This window comes from Pundamilia nyererei, unplaced genomic scaffold (assembly GCF_000239375.1).
Source record: "Pundamilia nyererei isolate P.nyererei 1_Seehausen unplaced genomic scaffold, PunNye1.0 scaffold00020, whole genome shotgun sequence".
NCBI lineage: Eukaryota > Metazoa > Chordata > Actinopteri > Cichliformes > Cichlidae > Pundamilia > Pundamilia nyererei.
Genome location: NW_005187421.1, coordinates 140283 through 160273, shown reverse-complemented (window position 1 = coordinate 160273; position 19991 = coordinate 140283). Strand labels below are relative to the sequence as shown.

At 39.1% G+C, this 19991-nt stretch overlaps 1 protein-coding gene across 1 annotated transcript in view; it reads left to right on the top strand.

Annotated features, from left to right (window-relative positions):
* The window catches only part of slit3 (slit homolog 3 (Drosophila)), a 228773-nt gene that overhangs the window by 163759 nt on the left and 45023 nt on the right, over positions 1-19991 (top strand). Inside the window, exons 7-15 of the mRNA XM_005726454.1 lie at positions 440-511; positions 4272-4435; positions 5404-5548; positions 8485-8556; positions 9372-9443; positions 10721-10792; positions 13708-13851; positions 14871-15034; positions 18990-19140. Of these exons, the coding sequence (XP_005726511.1) occupies positions 440-511; positions 4272-4435; positions 5404-5548; positions 8485-8556; positions 9372-9443; positions 10721-10792; positions 13708-13851; positions 14871-15034; positions 18990-19140 (1056 nt within the window). The remainder of the gene's footprint in view (positions 1-439; positions 512-4271; positions 4436-5403; positions 5549-8484; positions 8557-9371; positions 9444-10720; positions 10793-13707; positions 13852-14870; positions 15035-18989; positions 19141-19991) is intronic.

Here is a 19991-nt window from a genome sequence, read left to right as displayed (position 1 = left end):
GATAAGGGAATCATTTGTAAAAATGACAAACGATTCCAAGGAATTGAAACAGTGGGAACCGGTTCTCAACAAGAACCTGGTTTCGATACCCATCCCTACCTGTGTCCACCCATCATTTATTAATTTTTTGAGAAGTAGTGGGAGTATTGACACTGTGATACTTCTTTATTTTAATACCTGTATCACATATTTTTGTAGCTATGTTATTTTTATTTTTTATTCATTTTTCTGAGTCCAGGGGAAACAATATTTTGATCCTGTGTATGTCTCTTACATATTGCAGAACTAACAATAAAGTGACCATGACAGGGATTTAAACTTTCTATTTCAATGAAATATATTCTGACGATTTTAAGGCCAGTGAGTTGCACCAAGATTGGCTTTTGGTAAAAAAAAACTGCATCTCTGATTTCCCTTCTCTCTGTTTTTGTGTGTCCAGCACTCTCAACAACAACAACATCACCCTCATCCCACTATCCAGCTTCAACCACATGCCAAAGCTGCGGACACTGTGAGTATTACACACTCTGACATGCACAATCAAGCACAAAGAGAAATCTTCAAACATATACTGTAGACACTGATACACAAGGACTCTGTTACTGTTTTATTACACATTAATACGCACCTTGTACACGTGACTCAACTCACAACGGACCACTACATAGATGATGCATAGTTCCATACTCATACCACATAATAAAATGCACACATATAAAGGATGGAGGCAGAGTGTGTGATTGGCTAATCTTGCCATAATAAGAGACTGACTCTTCTATTGTTTCATGACTGTGAATAATCATGTGGCCATTACATACACACAGGCACATAAAGACTTTCAGACAAATACACAGAGATGAATACAAATATGTGCATGTACCACACAGACACACACATGCACGCTTGAGTAATGGTAACCTCATTAATGCCACAAGAAAGACTTGTTTAGGCTCTATAGTTCAATCTGCTTTGATTCATTAAAAGAAACCTCCTTTACTGATGTTACTGATGTGAACACACACACATACAAACACACTATTGTGGTCCAAGATGAACCCAAGCCAAATTATCATCTCTGACTGATTTAAAGGGGGCTTTCATTTGTTTGTGTGTATGTGTGCATTTTCTGCTTAGTTGTGTGAAAGAGATCTTTCAGTTGCCAAGGTGATGGCACAACATCTCGAGGGAGTCTCTAATCGTAATCTCGTGGGACTTTCTGTGAGACAGACCGTGGGTTGCATTCCTTCTGGCCACACTGGGGTTGAATTCTGCCAAACCATGGCATGCACCAAATGGGATTTCCTCCCCGAATCATCATTTTCTGAGAGGCTCTTGTGTGGTCACACCGCTCTACTTAACATTTTGAAATGGGGATTTTTAAACATAAAACCCAGCTAAATACAAGCAGGATAACATTTACACAGATCCATTTATCTTTCACAGCCATTTTTGTGCTTCAACTTTTGACCGACAACAGCCATCAATAGCCAATCACATAGCGGGGTTTCCATTTTTCTTGCATGCTGCTGCAACTCTAGTGGCAATACAGCTTGAAATCAGGCTTTTAAAATTGGATTTCAGGCAGCAGCACAGCTACACCGTTGCCAGCAGATTGAGTACAGAGTTACCAATATCCAATATCTTTTAATCAGAGACCCTCGTCCGCTTCTGTTTTCTGTCAACACTGAGTGACTGTCTCCTCTGATTTCCACGTTCTTCCTCTTCCCTGTTTCTGCTTCATATTTGTCCCATCTTCCTCCGATCTTCTACAGTATGTCTCAGCTTTTTTTTAATCACCTTCTTCCCTTCATTTTTCTCTAAAATGTCTTTACTCGCCTCATTATCTCCATTGGTTTTCTCCTTCCTGGTATAGTCTGGATCATTTTATTGCTTCCTCTGTCCTTTCAATCTTTTTTTTTCCGCACTTGTCTTATTCTGTTACTCTTCTCGTCTTGTATTTTTCCTACCCCTCCCTTTCTTTCTATGCCTCATGTCCCATACCTCTCTACCACATCTCCTTTACGTCCAGTAACCATCCCCCTCTGCTTTCCCCCCCGTCTTGCATCTTTCTCTCTATTAAATTTTTTAACCGTTCTCTTTTGCCACCCTCAGATCTCAGTATTGAATTTGATGCCTTTATAAAAACGACTCATTCAATCAAATCTTTAGAGATGTCCCTGATATGATTAGCAGAGAAGTTCTAGAAGTGCGTGTATGTGTTTGTGTGCGTAAAAACTTCTTTGAGGAAAAAGTGGTTCACCTTCCCTGAAGCTATAATCCATATTTCTTTCTCTTTTTCTTCAGTGTCTATTAGTAGTAATGGTATCACATCATGGTGTCTTTCATTCATAAACTTGACCCAGTGGAAAGATCAGAACTCCTACTGCTACTTTACTGTGTGGGTGTTATTTGGGGCACAACTGTTCTCAAGATGTGTCCAGTAACCCCCCAGCATGACTCTAAGAATAAACACACATATATATAGACACACATTCATTTACCTAACCAGCATGCACAATGCCTCTAGTCACTTGCAACCAACAACATCAACAGATGCATTCAAACTGACTTTAAGCTATACACAAACAACAGTCCACACACACATAAACACAGCTCTCTATACCCCCTACCTGTTCCCATTCTCCCCTGTGTTTTAATCCTACTTGTCAGTAATTAAGGCTGAGCCGGAGGTGGGCCAGGACGTGGCTATCTCCAGGCGGGGGTGCAACTATAAACTGGATTTATAATGGGAGAGCGGTATTAAAACCCACTGCCCCCGCTGCTAGCATCAATGAGACCATCTCTGTTCCATAACAGGATTTGTCCTCTGCTTTATTACAAAAGGAGGCCTGTCTTCTGAAAGGCCAGATATCCCGGCTGGCATATAATACGCTGACAAGACATTCTGCTGTTCATCCACCCTTCTCCTCCTCCTCCTCATCTCTCGCTCACTCTCTCTCTCTCGAGGTGCCAATACAGTCCAGCCAGTGCAGCCTGTAGAGAGCGAGCTCCGTGAAACAACACCTGATGCTTTCTGTAGAGAGCAGAACCTTTTAATTAATGCTACAAGTGAATTTTAAAAAGCCTATTAGAGTGACAAGTTTCCTTAAATAATTTAAATGCATTAAATATCACTTGAAATCAATTCTCAATGTTGTCACCTGATAACAATTCTACTTATCTTAAGTGTAAAGGTCAGTTGAATAGTCGTTATGATAAGCAGCCAGCCACAACATTTCCTCTGCAGTATAGCTGTTACCCACTAGGTCACTAGAGCAAAAGACCTCTGGGGTCTCGTGGGTTATGAAGTAGGGTCCAGGTCAATTTACCATTGATGCACGATCAAGATTGAGGGTCAAGGTTTCCCAACAGAATTTTGCATTTAACATCATTATGTATTTTTTTGGGAATATGGCTAATTGGTATATGTCTTCTGTCAATTCCCAACAACAAAAGCATTTTGATTATAGCTACATAAAATAAGTTGCCACTGATTTTACAAAAATAAAAACAAAAAGATATTTTAAATGCCGTCTCAAAAACATCACAAAAACATCACCAAAACCAAATAGCTGCTAAAAGACTTTATTCCAGGCTCTTTAAGATCAATCACCTCTATAAAGGGCATGTTCATGTTAATCACATTTTGTCATTCTGGGCAATAAAACAAGCCAAAACAACCAAATAATGCCATATTAATAAGTAGGATCTTTTTCTAATTGCCCCCCTCCCCCCCTACCCCACCCTTAGATGTATTTTGTGATTTTCACTCTTGCTCTTGTTGTGCACTCATAGTTTCTAATTATTGCTTGGCCTGTTTTTGGTCTGTTTCCCATCTGACCAAATTTAATTTTTTTTTAAAGATCTGTCTCTGTCTTTCTTTTGTAATTCCTTATTTTGTGTTTTAGGGATTTTTTTTTGTTTCTAAAGAAATTGTGATTTAGTGTTGTGTTCCATCACTCTAGAGGGAGTCATATTCTCACAGACCTTGGAGAAATGAGGGTTGACTAAAGGACTCTGAGAGTATGTGTTGTCATGTTTCAGCTAAAAAGTAGCCTTATGATCCTTGGCAAAGATGTGTAAAAACAAAATCTTCAGTCTGTTCTATTCGAATGCAGACTCAAACGCTCTTAGTGATGTGTTCTTCTGACCTGTTGTACCCAGAGTTGTTAAGAGTTTCTTTTTCAGTCACAAATATTATTTTGGATTGGATAATAATCGTATTTAAACACAAAAATCTATCATGCTTTCTTTCCTCCATCTCACTTCAGCCGTCTGCACTCCAACAACCTCCACTGTGACTGTCAGTTGTCCTGGCTCTCTGATTGGCTCAGAGCCAGGCGGGGCTTGGCTCCCTTCACCCAGTGCATGGCCCCTGCCCACATGAGGGGCCTCAACGTCCCAGATGTGCAGAAGAAAGATTTTGTCTGCAATGGTGAGTTGACAACAACAAATTTACACACAGTGCTTCAGCGACAGATCTTTACACTCAGATATCACTATTTTTAATGGTGGTTAGTCTATTTTCATTGACACTGAAATAAAACACTTTTGGGTCCTTCTCTTTGCTCGGCTGCAGTTACATCATACTGATGCATAAATGTAGCATTCATCTCATGAAGTTAACCTGCATTTTTGAGGAAGAGTGATGCATGGGTAGTACATAATTTAGAAATGAGCCAGTGTTCACTGTAGAGCTGTTGGCAGCTGACTCTGTGCTGTTGAGGTATACAATATAGAGAATATAGTAAAACTAAAGGCGGTATTATACGCAGGGTTGTTATCGTCTCCAGACAGCTCAGCATTGAGTTTATTACACTGACAGAATTACAGCATGTAGAGCGTGTAATCAGCTAAAAAGCCACAGTAAGAGCAGTAGTGTTATCAGCTGCAGATAGCACAGGCAATGTTTACAGGCTTCTGATTCAGCTTTCTGCGCTAATAGACTGCCAGGCTGCGCTCTCTTTATTAGCCTTAAGTCTCATTTTTTTCTGCCTACAAGCTACACAGAAAAGCACCTCTCGTTGCACTTTTCTCCATTCTCCTCACTTACTGTCAATAAGAGACCGCTCTTTCTCTTTTTTTATTTGTTCACTATTTTTATCCCATCTTTCCACTTTTCACCATTTACCTGCTTTCCCCTTCTCTTCTCTGTATGTCTATCCTGTATTCCTGCTTACTCTAGCGATATTAGGTAGGCATATCTTGGCCAGGTAATGTTTAGCGAATAATCCCGTTTCATCTCAAAATATAGCATCTTGTGAAGAATGTAGTGCAGTTGCTTTAGAAACCAAACAACAGCATCAGCTTGTTTTCATCCTCATATTTGGCTGATTGTAATTGCAAATTAAAAAAACAAAAAATAAAGAAACCAATCTCATATCTGTATATTGCTTTCTACAGGTCCAGCCCAGACCGAGTCCAGGACTTGTGCTCCTCAGGTAACCGTTTGCCCACCCAGCTGCAGCTGTAACAACAACATAGTGGACTGTCGTCGTAAAGGCCTTACTGAAATTCCAGTAAACCTCCCTGAAGGCATTGTGGAGATGTAAGACTGCTTTACTTTCTAATTCTGCAAATTCATATGTATATGTGTCTTGTATCGTGGGTTCATTCTATTGCAGATGGGGATAACGTGCGTTTCCTGGACATGTATGTATATGTCTCAATATTTCTACACTTTTACTGGGTGTTTTGGAAATTGCATTCTAGCCACATACCAGTGATTTGGTCATGTTTACGTATGTGTAAAAGTTTACACCAACTCTTTTGAGCATTATAAGATATAAAACGATAAATTAGGCCTCCAATCTATCCCCAGCTGTGGCACATTGTGAGTTTTGCTGTGATATTTTGTTTTAGACTACACCTAAGCTCCACACTTTTCCTCGTCTTTCTCTCACGCTCTTCCTTTCTTTTACACACCGATTTAAACACACACACGCGCCACAGGGGGACGTGTTTGATATCCGTATTGATCGCTGTACCCTGTTTGTTTGCACAGAGGACAGCTGGTTGATTGCTCTGTGAGTAAAGGAGCAATTCTTGCCCGCAACTGCACACCAATACCGTTATACCTCCCCAGCATAAGTAATAGATTCTCACAAAGTCACGCACACACCAGCCCACACATATGCAGACACAGTAGTTTTGTTTGCACAAATAAAGTCTGTACTTTGAAAAAAACAGAAAACACACATACAGGTATGTTTTTGGATTGAGCCATAAGTACAACAACACCTTATAAAATCTTTAGGGCATGCACACACAGACAGACATACACGCACACACACACATGCACAGCATTAGCATTGGATCTGTGATAATGAATGTTGCTGCTGCAGCACGAAACAATAGAGTATAATAGGATGATGTATTGTCATTCCTTTAATGGAGACAAAGTCATCCTTCTGAATGGCAGTGCCAAGGATCACTGCTACATGTCTGGATCCTTTTAGAGTCATTGTATAACTCTACACTTTAAATATCTTAACATAACTTTTCAAGTTAAATATAAAACCAATAGAATTTTTATTGTCATGTTTGCCTCAACAAATATCTGACTCCAACAGACGTTAATGTCTGTGCTCTTTTCTACATCTCTGTATACGTGCACAATCAGCCCATTGTTAACACACTGGCTAACCTGCCAAACTCATCTCCTGTTCCTGTTGTTGTTTAATTGCCTCCTAACCTTATAGATTTTTTTATATAGCTTTTTAAAATCTCTCTTTTTTTAATACATCCTTTGATATTGAGCCTCTAAGTGTCTTTGTCTAAGGCTTGTTTAGCTACCCCTACGTGTAATTTGTAACTTGTTGTGTGTGCAGATTGTCTTTGTCAGTATCCATACATTGATTTATTTTGACCCCTGAGTTGAAATAAAGTGCTGTTGGCTGCCAGGGAGTGAAGTGATGAAATCTAAAGGGCAACACAAGCCAAGAAACAGGCATCTGTAGTGTAAGACCTGCGCTGCATTCAAAGTCAGGACAACGTCCGTTTTCATAAAACACAGCGGTCACAAATTGGCACACTAAGATAAAGTTTATCCACATAAAATGAGTCTTTGAGTCCATACTATAATTTGTTATTTAGAGCTCTGAATTGACTACAGTGGCTCAAAACAGTGATTTTAAACATGATGCACAGATACAATTGCCATCAGGGAAGAAAGAGTGGGATGCTGAGTTCAAGTAAGGAGGATGACTGGGTGGGAGGCTGAAGAGAAGGATGAAAAGAAGAAGAAGGGTGGATTAGTTTCCATTTATCATCCTGACAGCTGACCCTGTGGATGGCCTTGGGACCTCGCTGCATCCTCCTCTTTTCTCCTGATTTTCCCTCTCCTCTCCCCTGTTGTCTCCACTTTTCCACTCCTCTGATTTCCTTTTTATTGCCCTCCTTTCCCACTCCTCTCCTATGATTTTCCCTTTCGCCTTTTGTCTTCTCTCTTTTGTCCACAATTTTTTGACTCATTTTCTATCTTACTCCTGTGACTTTTTATTAAATACTCATTTTAATAAAACAGTAATTAATTTTTTTTGTGTGTTCATTTTTCCCTCCTTGTCATCACAACACCATGGAGACATGAAGAATACATGAACAGTTGAATGGGTTTCCTTGACCATCAGGAGAGCAGAAGCTAAACTGTAGTAAATTTTCCCAAATGTCGGCTGTGTGCCTAGTTTTGATGGCTCCCTATGTGATAATAGAGTATTACTACCAGTATGATCTAATAGGTCTGCAGCCTTCCAGAAAAAATGATGGAGTTCCCTTTGGTCCTTTTGAAAAAGCTGAGAAATTTTCAGTCTGTTTGTAAAGACAGTGGCGTTGCATTTACAGAGGAGAATGATCGAGGAATCTATTGGAGATTCAAATTTAAACTATTTTTGAAAAGATTATTCTGTACATGTAACTATGCTTTAAAACTGTTCATGGACAGTTTGTAGAAAAACCTATTAACATTCATTTTAATGTTTCAGTTCCCATTCATCATATCTCATTACATACTGCCCCTTTGGCCTTAATTTCATTAGAAGTACAAGTTTTGTTGTCAGTAGTGCAGATTTTCATCAGAGCCTTTTTCTTCTTCTACACTCACATCAGAATGACTCTATGTAAACACATTACTGCTGAGCTGCAAAACTCAAGACAACATTTCACACTGAGCGACCTTGGCCTGCATCTGCTATAAAGCACTGACTCACCTGCAGAAATATTTTGTAGATGTTGATTGGAACAGCCACCTTTTGAACTTTTTGTGCACTTGCGTTTGGCTTTGGTGGCGGCTCAACAGGACTTTATTATAACCTTGAAAGTAGAAAAAACAGGCTTACTGTGTCCAGTTGGTATATATGTATTGGAAATTCATAATTTAATGTTTCTTTTTATGTTGACGTAAATGATCTTTTCAGTAATTAAAAAGTTTAAATATCTTCTCCATTTCTCTATTTTTATTCCTGTCTCTGTTCCTCTCTCTCTCTACAGTCGTCTGGAGCAGAACTTGATTAAAAGTGTCCCTGCTGGAGCCTTTTCTGCCTACAAGAAACTCAAGAGGATGTGAGTCTGTCTGGAACGACCTGCATACATCTAAACACATGCAAATACACACAAGTATTAAATAATAATGTTCAATATATTAAACAAGTTTTAGGCAAACTACATTCTAAACAAATGGCTACTTTCTAAGATATTTTTATGATTGCTAATCTTAGTCTTATTATGCCATGACTGAATGGTATAAGTGTTGTAAATAGATATAAAAAAGGCCAATTAACCACTGAAAAATTGCATATGTACACAAAGGCTTTAAAAAGCTTTAAAAAGCCCACTACTAGATTTTCAAGTAAGATTAAGAAATACCAGAATCATTATACCTCACTATAAGGACCTATGATTGAGGTTTTTCCTCAACCATCATCTTACCAAATTATGACGGAAACTAATATAACTAATAACTAATATACTATGTACACAGTCATACAGATATAAAGATTAATACTGGAAAAGTTGTTATCATGCAGATGCCCGAAAATGCTAAACACGTGCAAGGTTACAAGGTTATTCACCCGCCTGCTCACAGTGTTAACCTCTCCTCAGCAGCAGTGTTTAACAATATATCTTACAACAGTCAAAACTGACTGACATGAACTGCACTTAACATGTCACTGCTTCCATTTTCTCGCTTGCCCTCATTTACTTATATATTCAGTCCCCTCTTTCTTACTCTTGTCCCCGTGCCATGACCTCTGCTGATGTACTCTCGCATAATCATTTTTCATACAGTTCTAGGACATTCGCACAAAAATGAACCCCATTGCTGTGTATTAGAGTAATCTCACACACACACACACTCTCCCACTCTTTCTCCCCAGTGACTTGAGTAAGAACCAGATTTCTGACATTGCTGCCGATGCTTTCAGTGGCCTTCGCTCACTCACCTCATTGTAAGTATGACACATGTGCATGTAAACGGACACAGACATGTACACAAACACACATCCAGACAGAAAAGTAATTGCATTTCCAGACATTAAGCAAATAAAAATGTTGTCACAGTTGATGCTGACAAGGGGAACACAGTGCAGCCGAATGTGTGTATGTTCTGTACGTGCATCTGTGAATATGTTGTTGTGTGTGCAATTGTGCATGTCTGTGATCACTCACTATGTCTGTGTGTGTCTGTCTCTGAGGGTGAAAGTGATAAGAACATGAAGGACAGTTTAATTTGAATCAATCTGGAGCATGAAAATGAGACAGACAAGAAGGGGCAGACAAGGTGAACCCTACTGGGTGTTACGACTGAACATGTATATGCACAAACAAGCACACGCACTTACACACACATACGCAGGAATGTCACTGGGAGGCTAAACCTCTGCACTGGAGTCCTGCTCAAGCACAAGGTTACAACACATACAACTGTTCCAGTGACTTAAATTATGCAACTGCAACTGGAAGCACATCTCAAACCTAATTTCGGTCTTTGACTAATAAATGAGATCAATTGTAAAAAGCAGTATGCATAGTGAGAAAAGCCTTAGTTTCAACGTGACGGTGATGTCCATGTTTTCATCTGACAGAAGTAAAAAAAAATGGTTTCCACTGGAAACAGACAGCTTTTTGTCTTTGATTGCAACACAATTTCAGTTCTTCCAACTAAAATAGTTTTTCCAGTTGAGTGAACATGATGACTTTTTCATTCCTAGGAGATGCACTGAGCGTCTTTCTTGCCTTTTGGAGAGCTGAATAGTTGTAATTTAATGGAAGATGGGTCAGGCTAAGAAATACAATAATAACAATGAGGGTATTTTAGTTTACAGTGTGTCATTTCAAGTAGTTGGCGAATCGAGTGTGTCTGCAGATTTTATTATTTAGATGTTTTCAGGTAGACTAAGTGTTCTTTTCTGTTACTGGCTGAAACAAATTTTCAATTCTTAACTTAAACAAAGACCAAAAATCTGTAGCTCTCCATTGAGCAACAACATTAACACAGTGAAAAATATAAGCTATTTAAAAATTGGACTTAGGGTGATGTGTCTCAGAAATGTGTACAGGATATCTTCTTTCAGTAGCATCACCAAAACTCCCAGAATGTTCTCAAAATAAGAGAATCAGCAGGGAAACTCTGGAGGACCAATAAAAATATTTTATTAGGCCACACGTCGGACTTCACATCACATAAGTCTCAAGGCTTTAAAGTCATGTAATTTGTCCATTTCAGGGTACTATATGGCAATAAGATCACCGAACTGCCCAAGGGAATATTTGATGGACTGGTTTCCCTGCAGCTACTGTAAGTATCGTCTGTCTGGTCTGTTGTTCTGTGTGTGGCTGGATGTATGTGTGTGGTATCCAAAAAATACACTGGGCAGTATATAAAATAATAAAAATACGAAATCATAATAACACCCCAATAAAGAATGAACCACTGAGGAAACATTGTATACAGTTTGAGCCAAATGTTCAAACAGCTTCAGTTTCTTTTACTAAATATCAACCAGTAAACATGTAAAATGTCTGGTTTTACTTTTCTTTTTTTATTGTTTGAAGCCAAACATGACAATATTTGGCCAAATACACTATAAAAATAAATAAATAAGGAGGTCCATTGTAGCCCTGTGCAGCCAGTCAATTTAAAAGACAACTCAATTAAAAATACTCCAAAATGCACCAACATGAATGAGGGGTCCAGTTCAGTGATTTGAATTATTAGGCCTAGAAGACAGCAGTAGTTTGCTACAGCGAGTTTAGCACACCTGGCAATTAAAGAGGCAATGCTTCTAACTGTAAGCATTATTGGAACACCTCCAGGATGCATTATAAAACCACAGCAGTCTGCAGGTATTGGTGCTCTTGACGCCAGCATCAGGTGGCCTTTAGGAGAACTGCTGTGTTTTGGTCCCAGAGTTTGTCACTTCAGGTTGACATACTTCTGAAGTGGCCATCTGTGGAACTGCATTTTTTTTTTTTTTTGCATTTTCAATTGGCATTAATTGGTTTCAGTGGAGCATAATAGGCAGAAATTACTACATTTATATGAAGTGTACTTAATTTTCCCTGGTTATGGTGATTTACTAATTTGGCATCAGCAGTCCGTATCCACCTCTGGACAATTATCACAGCTAAGGCCAATGGTATGGGTCGATGTTATTCACTATTGTGCAGTAACAGCTACTATGGAATGTTGTCTTCCACGATTAACCTTTGAACTGTCATTTATCTGTGTATGTCAGTATAAAATGCTAAGTATGAAACAAATAAATTGGTGTGCTGCAATACGAACTGTAATCTCCCACAGTTCTTGTTATCTTACGTATTGTAGGGGGGAAACTATTAATTCTGAATAATTCCTCATGGGCACAGATTCAAACTGCAGCTGCTGGTTCAACATGCAGTAAAAAATTCTATAACAGCTACATAACTACTGTATGTGGCATATGGTCCTCGGAAATGCCGCAGTCCACTGCAGAAACAGCTAATGTTCTGGGCTTTTCCATCGTAAAGTGAAGCGAAGCAAAGAGAATGAGGACGAGTGAGCCTAACCCACAAACACCTTTTACAGGCTTAGGTGGATCATTTGGATGCATGGTGCATAGTAAGAGAGAAAGAGAGAGGGAAAGGGGGTGGGCAGATGTGGATGGATAGATAAATTAATGGATGGCTGGATGAGGAGTGAAACTGACGCAGACATTGGAAAGAAGACAGATATGAACAAATGTATACATGCAGGAAATATTAGAAGAGCAGAAATAACTACTGGGAGATCAAATTTGCGCTTTTTGTGTCAACCAGTATATGACACTGTTATCAATGAACAACTCAAATTGGAAAGAGCATTTCCTTATATTTCTTCATGCATGTATGTATTGTCCATTTACAGGATGATTCAGTCCCATTGTTGTGCATGTGTATAACAAACTGAATGATTAGCTAATACTCACGTATTGAAACATTCTAGCACTCACTCAGCAGGTGAATGGAAGAAATGTCTTTTAATATTTCACCACTGACACAAAAACCTCTCATGTCTCTGAAGGCAGTCAGTTTGTCAAGATTCACTCACATAGTGTAATAATTATGAATTCATTCAGCTTTCACTCTTGAATAGAATAGAGCATCATGTTAACCTATGACTGCAAAGATGTGTTTATTGCTTTATATAGCTACTGGTCTGTTTATAATCTCTGGGCTGCTTTGTTTTACTGGTGCAGTTTCAAGTAATTAGTTCCCCCTGTGAGCCGCCTAATGAGGCGTGGATATGTCGCAGAGCAGCACGTGTGCATGTATCACCTGCGAGTGTGTATGTGTGTGTATATGCATAAATTAGATGTGCCAGTACAGGCACTCGTTAGAGTGGTTTGAGAATGAACTGCTTTACCAAGCACCAAGTTAGTTACCTGTCAGGGAAAGAAAGGGAAAAAGTAGACTGTTTAGTGTGTGACAGAGAAAAAAGAATGTAACAAAAGACAAGAGGTGGGGAGGGTGAAAGAAGAGGAAAAGTGGAGACTGAGACAGACCCGAAGCAAGAAAAGAGGAAAGGTGGAAATACAGGGAAAAGCTGACAACTTGGAAATATCAGCTAATGACGTGTAGATATGAAAAGACAGCAAGATGGAGAGAAGGTAGAGGTGAAAACTTTTCTGTCATTTACTTAATCCTTCTATCACATTTCTCATTTCCCATTGCCTCTCTCCTCCATTTTGCTTGTCAGCCACGTTCGCTTAAATATATATATCTGTGTCAGTCCAAATTAAATCTTCACCTGTCCCTTCACTGTCTCACTCCATTATTTCCACCACCCTGTATCCATTCTTCCTCCTGCCTTTCCCTCCTTTCACCATCTGTCTCTCCCATCAAAACAAGGTATTACACTCACACACCCAACGGTGGATATTCCCCTCCTGCTCCAGAAGAGAAAGTATAAAACTGCAATTTTCAAATTTATGTGTCACATCCAGAAAAAGTATAATCATGAGTATGTAGGGAAGGGAGGGGTGAGTTTGGTAAGGGACAGAGGATGAAATAGTGAGTAGATGACAGGAGAGGAAAATAGTGGTTTTGCATTTGAGATGCATCTGAGAAAAATGAATTCTCATTATCGATGTGTGCGTTTATCTTTTGTTTGTCTTGAGCACAGATAATACAGCCAAATAAACAAAACAGAGGCAGATGAATAGCAAATGTTAATGGCTCTTCTTTGCATTTCAGATTGCTCAATGCCAACAAAATTAACTGTTTGAGAGTCAACACCTTTCAAGACCTACAGAACCTCAATCTCCTGTCATTATATGACAACAAGCTGCAAACCATCAGTAAAGGACTGTTCACCCCTCTGCGCTCTATCAAGACTCTGTAAGTTCATATATGTTGTTTTACATCATTTTGGTGTCTTAAATAGAGCTGCTGCTATCAGTTGAATCAATAATTAATATGCTGACATAAATGAATTGACAATAGACTGCTTAGATGCCTTACTAGTGAGATATTCCATGCATGTTCAGATGGAGGAGACAGCAGGGCCGATGCAGATTATACAGGAGGGATTATATGTCCCTTCAGCCCTGGGAATGCCTTAAGATCCCAGAGGAATAGTTGGCGAAAGTTGCTGGAAATTGCTGCACCTAGATTGGACTGATACGTTGGCAAGTGTTTTGATATGTGATTTTTCATTTTTACATCAGAAATACATTCTCAGTACACTGGGCTTCTGAAATAGCCAGCCGCTTTTTCACCAAAGGTTTTTACTGCAACATCTGTCGTTTCTCATCTAATATCAGTTAGACTTAAGAATAACATTTTCACCGGTTAGTTGACACCGCAAAAGTAAAAACAGGGCAGTAACCTACTTGACTAGAAAGAATCGACAGTTGTCTGCTGATTGCACTGAATTTGTTCGTATTCAGGAAACTGTTTCCTGTTATCAGCACACGATTGCTGATAACTTTGGTCGTTCTATGATCTCCAACCACTGTTTCCCCTACTGTGACTGAACGAAAAGATGTATAGAGATGATAATTGAAAAAAATCTATTTAGAAAACTGGGCCTTCATTAAGTATCTATGGTCTTCTGTTGGTTAATTAATGAAGGTTATTAGTGTTAATGATAGCTATAAAATTCTTCTCATAACGCTCTCAGCTGCTTGAAACGTAAAATAACTCACTTAATGCAAGAGTAGCTCTCTTGGAAAACATGTGCCTTTGGATGGGAAAAGAAATGCAACAAATGATGAGTTGAATTGTAATTTTTCTGTAGAAGACAGTATTCAGTATATTTATCCAAACCCGAAATCTCAGGCAACTGCAGTAAGCTTGAGATTCTTTTTTCTACAAATCAAGCTTCCACTCTGTCCTTGGTCCTTTTTCTTTTTCAGTCATCTGGCCCAGAATCCCTTTATGTGTGACTGTCACCTGAAGTGGCTGGCAGACTACCTGTTTGACAACCCAATTGAGACAAGCGGAGCACGCTGCAGCCACCCCAGAAGGCTGGCTAACAAACGAATAAGCCAGGTGAAGGGAAAGAAGTTCAGGTGCACAGGTAGGAGATGACTTTACACTGATATACAAGCCAATCATGTATCCAAAATGTATACACAAAATTGTTTTGCAAACCTAGCTATGGGTTGAATTCCCCCAGATTTTAGTTGTATATGTGTAAACAGAATCTATCCAAGCAGAGCACACAGCTAAAGAAAAAATGCAGGTAAGCATGCCTGAAAAACAGATGTAAATCAATCAGGTTATACTTGAAATGTCACATTTCACAATTGAAGCATTACAAATATATGAAGTATTAAAAGTGCATAAATAAAAACCGAAAACAACTACTAAACAGACACACACCCACAGTTCTTGTCTCTGTGGTAGTGTTGTCTTGCTCTTATTTCCTTTGATAGGAGCCATGGGTTTCACTAATTACAACACAGACCAATTCAGTATGACGCAGCACAATAACTAACTCAGCAGGGACTATCCACAGACTGTGATTGCTCACTTGTGTGAACGAAATTATGTGTGTGTGTGTCTATCTAGCTGTGTGTGGCTACACTAGACATCAAAACTGCTTATCTGTAGTGGCTTTTTCCACACTGTTTGTTCCTGTCATAAATACTAGTACTGGAAAATTATAATCCTTGAAGCTCTGTTGTGTCAAACTGGTTTTAGGCAAATCACCAATTTAGACAGTATAAGTAAAGCATACACACTGTAGTGAGAATCTCCTTTGCTTTTTCTAGCAGACCAGCGTCTTGTTATCAAGGGCGACACCCTATTATTAATGCTTTGTTTTATATCTAAAACCTCAAATTTGCAGAAGAGCTGAAAAAGTTGATCAAAAAGCAACTTTTTAAGCACCAGAATGATTGTTTTTACTGCAACCATCACAGCATCTGTCAATGTGCCATAAAAAGTCTGCCTGGAAGAGTGGATATTTTTTGACATAACATAGTCACCCCTTCTGCTCTGTGAAATGGTGTGTTCCCAGGATCAAATGGACACACCATTAACAGCATAACCAATACCATTAAATGGCAAGAGGTTTTATCCAAAGTGCTTGTGGTGGCGTGGGCACACATGCTATATTTTTAGCTTAATATCTCAGTGGTATTCAATCTCTTAATGTTTGTGCTCTGCCCATTGAGGTAGATAATAATCAAGATAACCAGATTACAAATTCCCCTAAACTTGGTTATGGCTGTCGTCTTTGCTTTGGCCCTTCCTCTCTGCAGTCCCATGCCTCTCCCTGCATCTCCTCTTCCTCTCTGGACCTTTGTGGATATTCTTGCTATTGGTGGGCAGTGCTCTGATCCTGCCACCCTCCCTGTGTGGATCTGCGGCTGTCTGTTGCCTCTCCTGTCCAGTATGGACCCTGCCCCCTGACTGATTGGTGCAGCTCTCTGTTGCCCCAACTTCCTCCTGTGTGGACCTGCATTTTGATTGGTTCTTGTGCAGCTGTCTCTTGTGCTTGATCTAACCATGTGGCCCCGCCTACTGTAACATCACATGGTTCCGTCAAGCGCCAGGGACCGCCTAGCACACACCTACCTGCCTCTCCCAGCCAATCACACACCTTGGAGCAAAAAACTGGGTCAAACATTTAACCTTGTTTGCATTTATCTGTAGGGCTTGTAATATGTGAGTATGACTGTGGTTGAAATAAATGAGTCATAAACTGACATTTGACATTAAAATACAATCAGGGCTGACTATCAACACCTACTAGTTTTCTCTTGCTTATCTCATTGTGATGCCCTGTGGAGTTTTCTTGTAAACCAACACAATTCAAGTGGGTGTTTATTTCCAAGTATTATCTGTTTGTATGTAGCTTTCAATTTATTCTCGGTCTTTTTCTTCTTTTTGTCTTTTATTGTTTTGCCTGCTCCAAAACTTAATTGGTCAGTAGGTCTGAACTAAATTGCCAGTGTGCACCCATGTGTACTCGTGATACTGTGCACTTGCACAACACAAACCAGAAGTAGACACATTTTTAAATAAACTCTTTATGGTGACACTCCGGCTCAAAAACTCCACAGGGTACATTTAAGTGAATTGAGAAACATCCACATTTCGCAGTTCACCTTGATTGCAAAACTGCAAGCATAAATTTGAACTCTAAAATTGCATTTAAACAGATGCTCCTACTTTTGTCATTGTGCTCTGGAAACATCTCCTTGTAATGCTTCAAAGCACATTACAATGAATGCTTGTTTTCTTCACATTTAGATTCTCCGATCGCATGTCAGTGTTTCAGTGGTTAGCATGGCTTATTGTGCATTCATGTGCTCCTTAGATAGCCCCATTTTCCTCTGGTTTTTGTTTGTTCTGCCAGCTTTGATGTGTTTCTATGATTTTGGGTTGGAATGTGGAAACAAAACTGATGCTGCAGACCAGATTTTTTTTTGTCTCTCAGTATGTAGAAACAACACTGGTTTCTCTTTCCAGTACACAACTCAAGAACTAGTCCCTTTTCCAGCTTATCCAGCTCTCTCTTAAGTTGGATAGCAGCAAGTATTTACAACCTTATTAAAAATTTAATGCAAGATAAAAAAACATATATAATACTTGAATTTTTACCATTAAACTTTCTCGACTGCCATCAGCCAGATATGTACTTTATCTGATATGTATTTGTGTGTGCGCTCTACAACAAAAGTATCTCAGACTTTACATGTTCTGTCTCTAACTTGAGGAGGACGTCCATGTGAAGTTTTCCCAATTATTCCAATTATTCCAAAGCCACATGATTGCACAAATATTCCATCACCTCTCTAGCCCTGCACACCTCTCACTTGTGTGTCTGCTAAGAAAAATTCAGCCATTACTATTATTAAGATGATAAAAACCACCTTCCGGTCTTTGCTTAATTCCCCTTTATTATTCTCTTTCCCTTTCATCCGAACTTTCCCTTGCTCTTTGCTCTCTGTCAGCTTACCCAACTTAACCAACAAGGTTAGAGACAGCCCAGAGACAATATTGCAAAATATTTTTTCCATTGAAAGAAGCTAGCCATGTCTCTCAAAAGATAGACATCACTTGAAGGGCACTGATCATTTGCAGAAAAAAGAAAAGAAAACCTTCAATAGGTGGTCTTAGTTGTTTAACAATGAGCAAATGAGTCATGAAAACAGACTGGAGGCAGCGAATACTTTGTGCCAATGCAAGAATGAAGAGTAGTAAAATGAAGGAAAGATTACATTGACAGAGAGCAGATGGATAAACAAAGAGAGAACAGGAGGAAGAAAAAAAGATAATGATAACGGCGTGAACTATAATGAGAGTACAGTATGTGATGCATGAACGCACGTGCTGCATGATGCAAACCGGGTCTATTCTACAGGCACTCGCAGTCATAAATAATATCTGCTCATATTATATCTAAATAACAGAAGTGGTCTCTGGCTCACCTTGTTAAACAAAAACATCCGGGGTTAAACCACATTTATCTACAAGGTGATTCCATAAACCCACCTGGATATCTGTTCGTTAATTTGATTTACAGCAGCGGCCATGCAGAATTACTGCTCCCTGAATCAGCCCCGTGCCTGCTTGCAGCACAGAGCTGTAGCAGCAACTGCAGCCGGCTGTTTTAAGTAGATGGACTAGTTTTGTTTTGGTGTTGCTCATTCTGACTGAATTGTGACCATCCTAGAATTTTACCAACAATGAAACTTCTCAGGAAACAGTTCAACCAGATAGCCTGGGAGAAGAATAACAAAAAATATTGATTTTCTTTTTGTTTTTCTAAATATAAAATTATGTAAATGATTATATAAATGGGATTATGTTTACATAAGTTTGAAGTCTTGTGTCCATGGTGTCTTATTTGAACTTTTTTCCTCTTTTTTCCTCCCTTTGTGCCTGTTCGCTATAGCCATAATTTACCTCCTTTTTTCCGTCCCTTCTCTTCCTAGCTGTTTTTTCTTCTGTCTTCCTCTTCATTGTTATTCCTAGTTACATTTTTTTTCTTCTTTTCTACCCTAAATTCTGATCTGCAGGTCAGGAGGACTATCGCAGCCGTCTGAGTGGGGAATGTTTCCAGGACCTGGTATGTCCAGAGAAGTGTCGCTGTGAAGGCACAGTGGTTGACTGCTCCAATCTCAAGTTGACCCGAATACCGCCACACATCCCTGAACACACCGCAGACCTGTAAGTCAGCTGGCCTTACTGTTTTATATAGATATACATATATGGGCAAGCTCTTCAAAAAAGCTGAAACAGTAAAACAAAACGCGTACCACAAAATCTCAAAGAAGCTTTTCATGTTTTTAGAAGCATATGCACGGACTAAAACACCCACTTATACATATGGCAATCGTGTGCCATGAAATAGTAGTAATGTTTTTAAGGCCTGTGTAGATGGAAAGACAAAAACTCACATATGCATGTCCTTTTTGTCTCTCTCTGCTTCTCTCTATCATGAATGTCACTTGATTTTTAGCTCTCAGACCAAAATGCTCCTCAGCAGTCTTTTCCATCTCCCTCCAAGTCCCAAAGGAGCCATCATCATGTCTGGTGAAGGGTCTCACACTAGAATACTGAATAGTCCCATTGATCATTCACTTTCTGGCTTAAAAATGAGTAACAGATAACGCTACAGGAATACTGTAATATCTGTATGATTTCATGTGGGTTTTAAAACACAGACAAAAACATTTACAACAGTTAGACTGTTAATCTGTAATAATTACCAGAAAGGTGTTTTTTTTAAAGCAATTCCTAATGACAGGTTCTTATTAGTAAAGGTTATTTTTTTTCACTTTTTGAATTAAATAACACATTTCAAGACATCACAATCTGCTTTTGGAACATGGTCCAAATCTACCTTGCCATGCATGGTTTTTCAATATGCCACCATGTAGAGCAGGGTGATATCACCAAAAATATTTATCACGTTATACATTTGAAAATTTGCGATAACGATATAACTGACGATATAATTGACACTAGACAAAATACTTCACAACTCCACAACTTTATTAGTGCAAAAAAACCCAAAA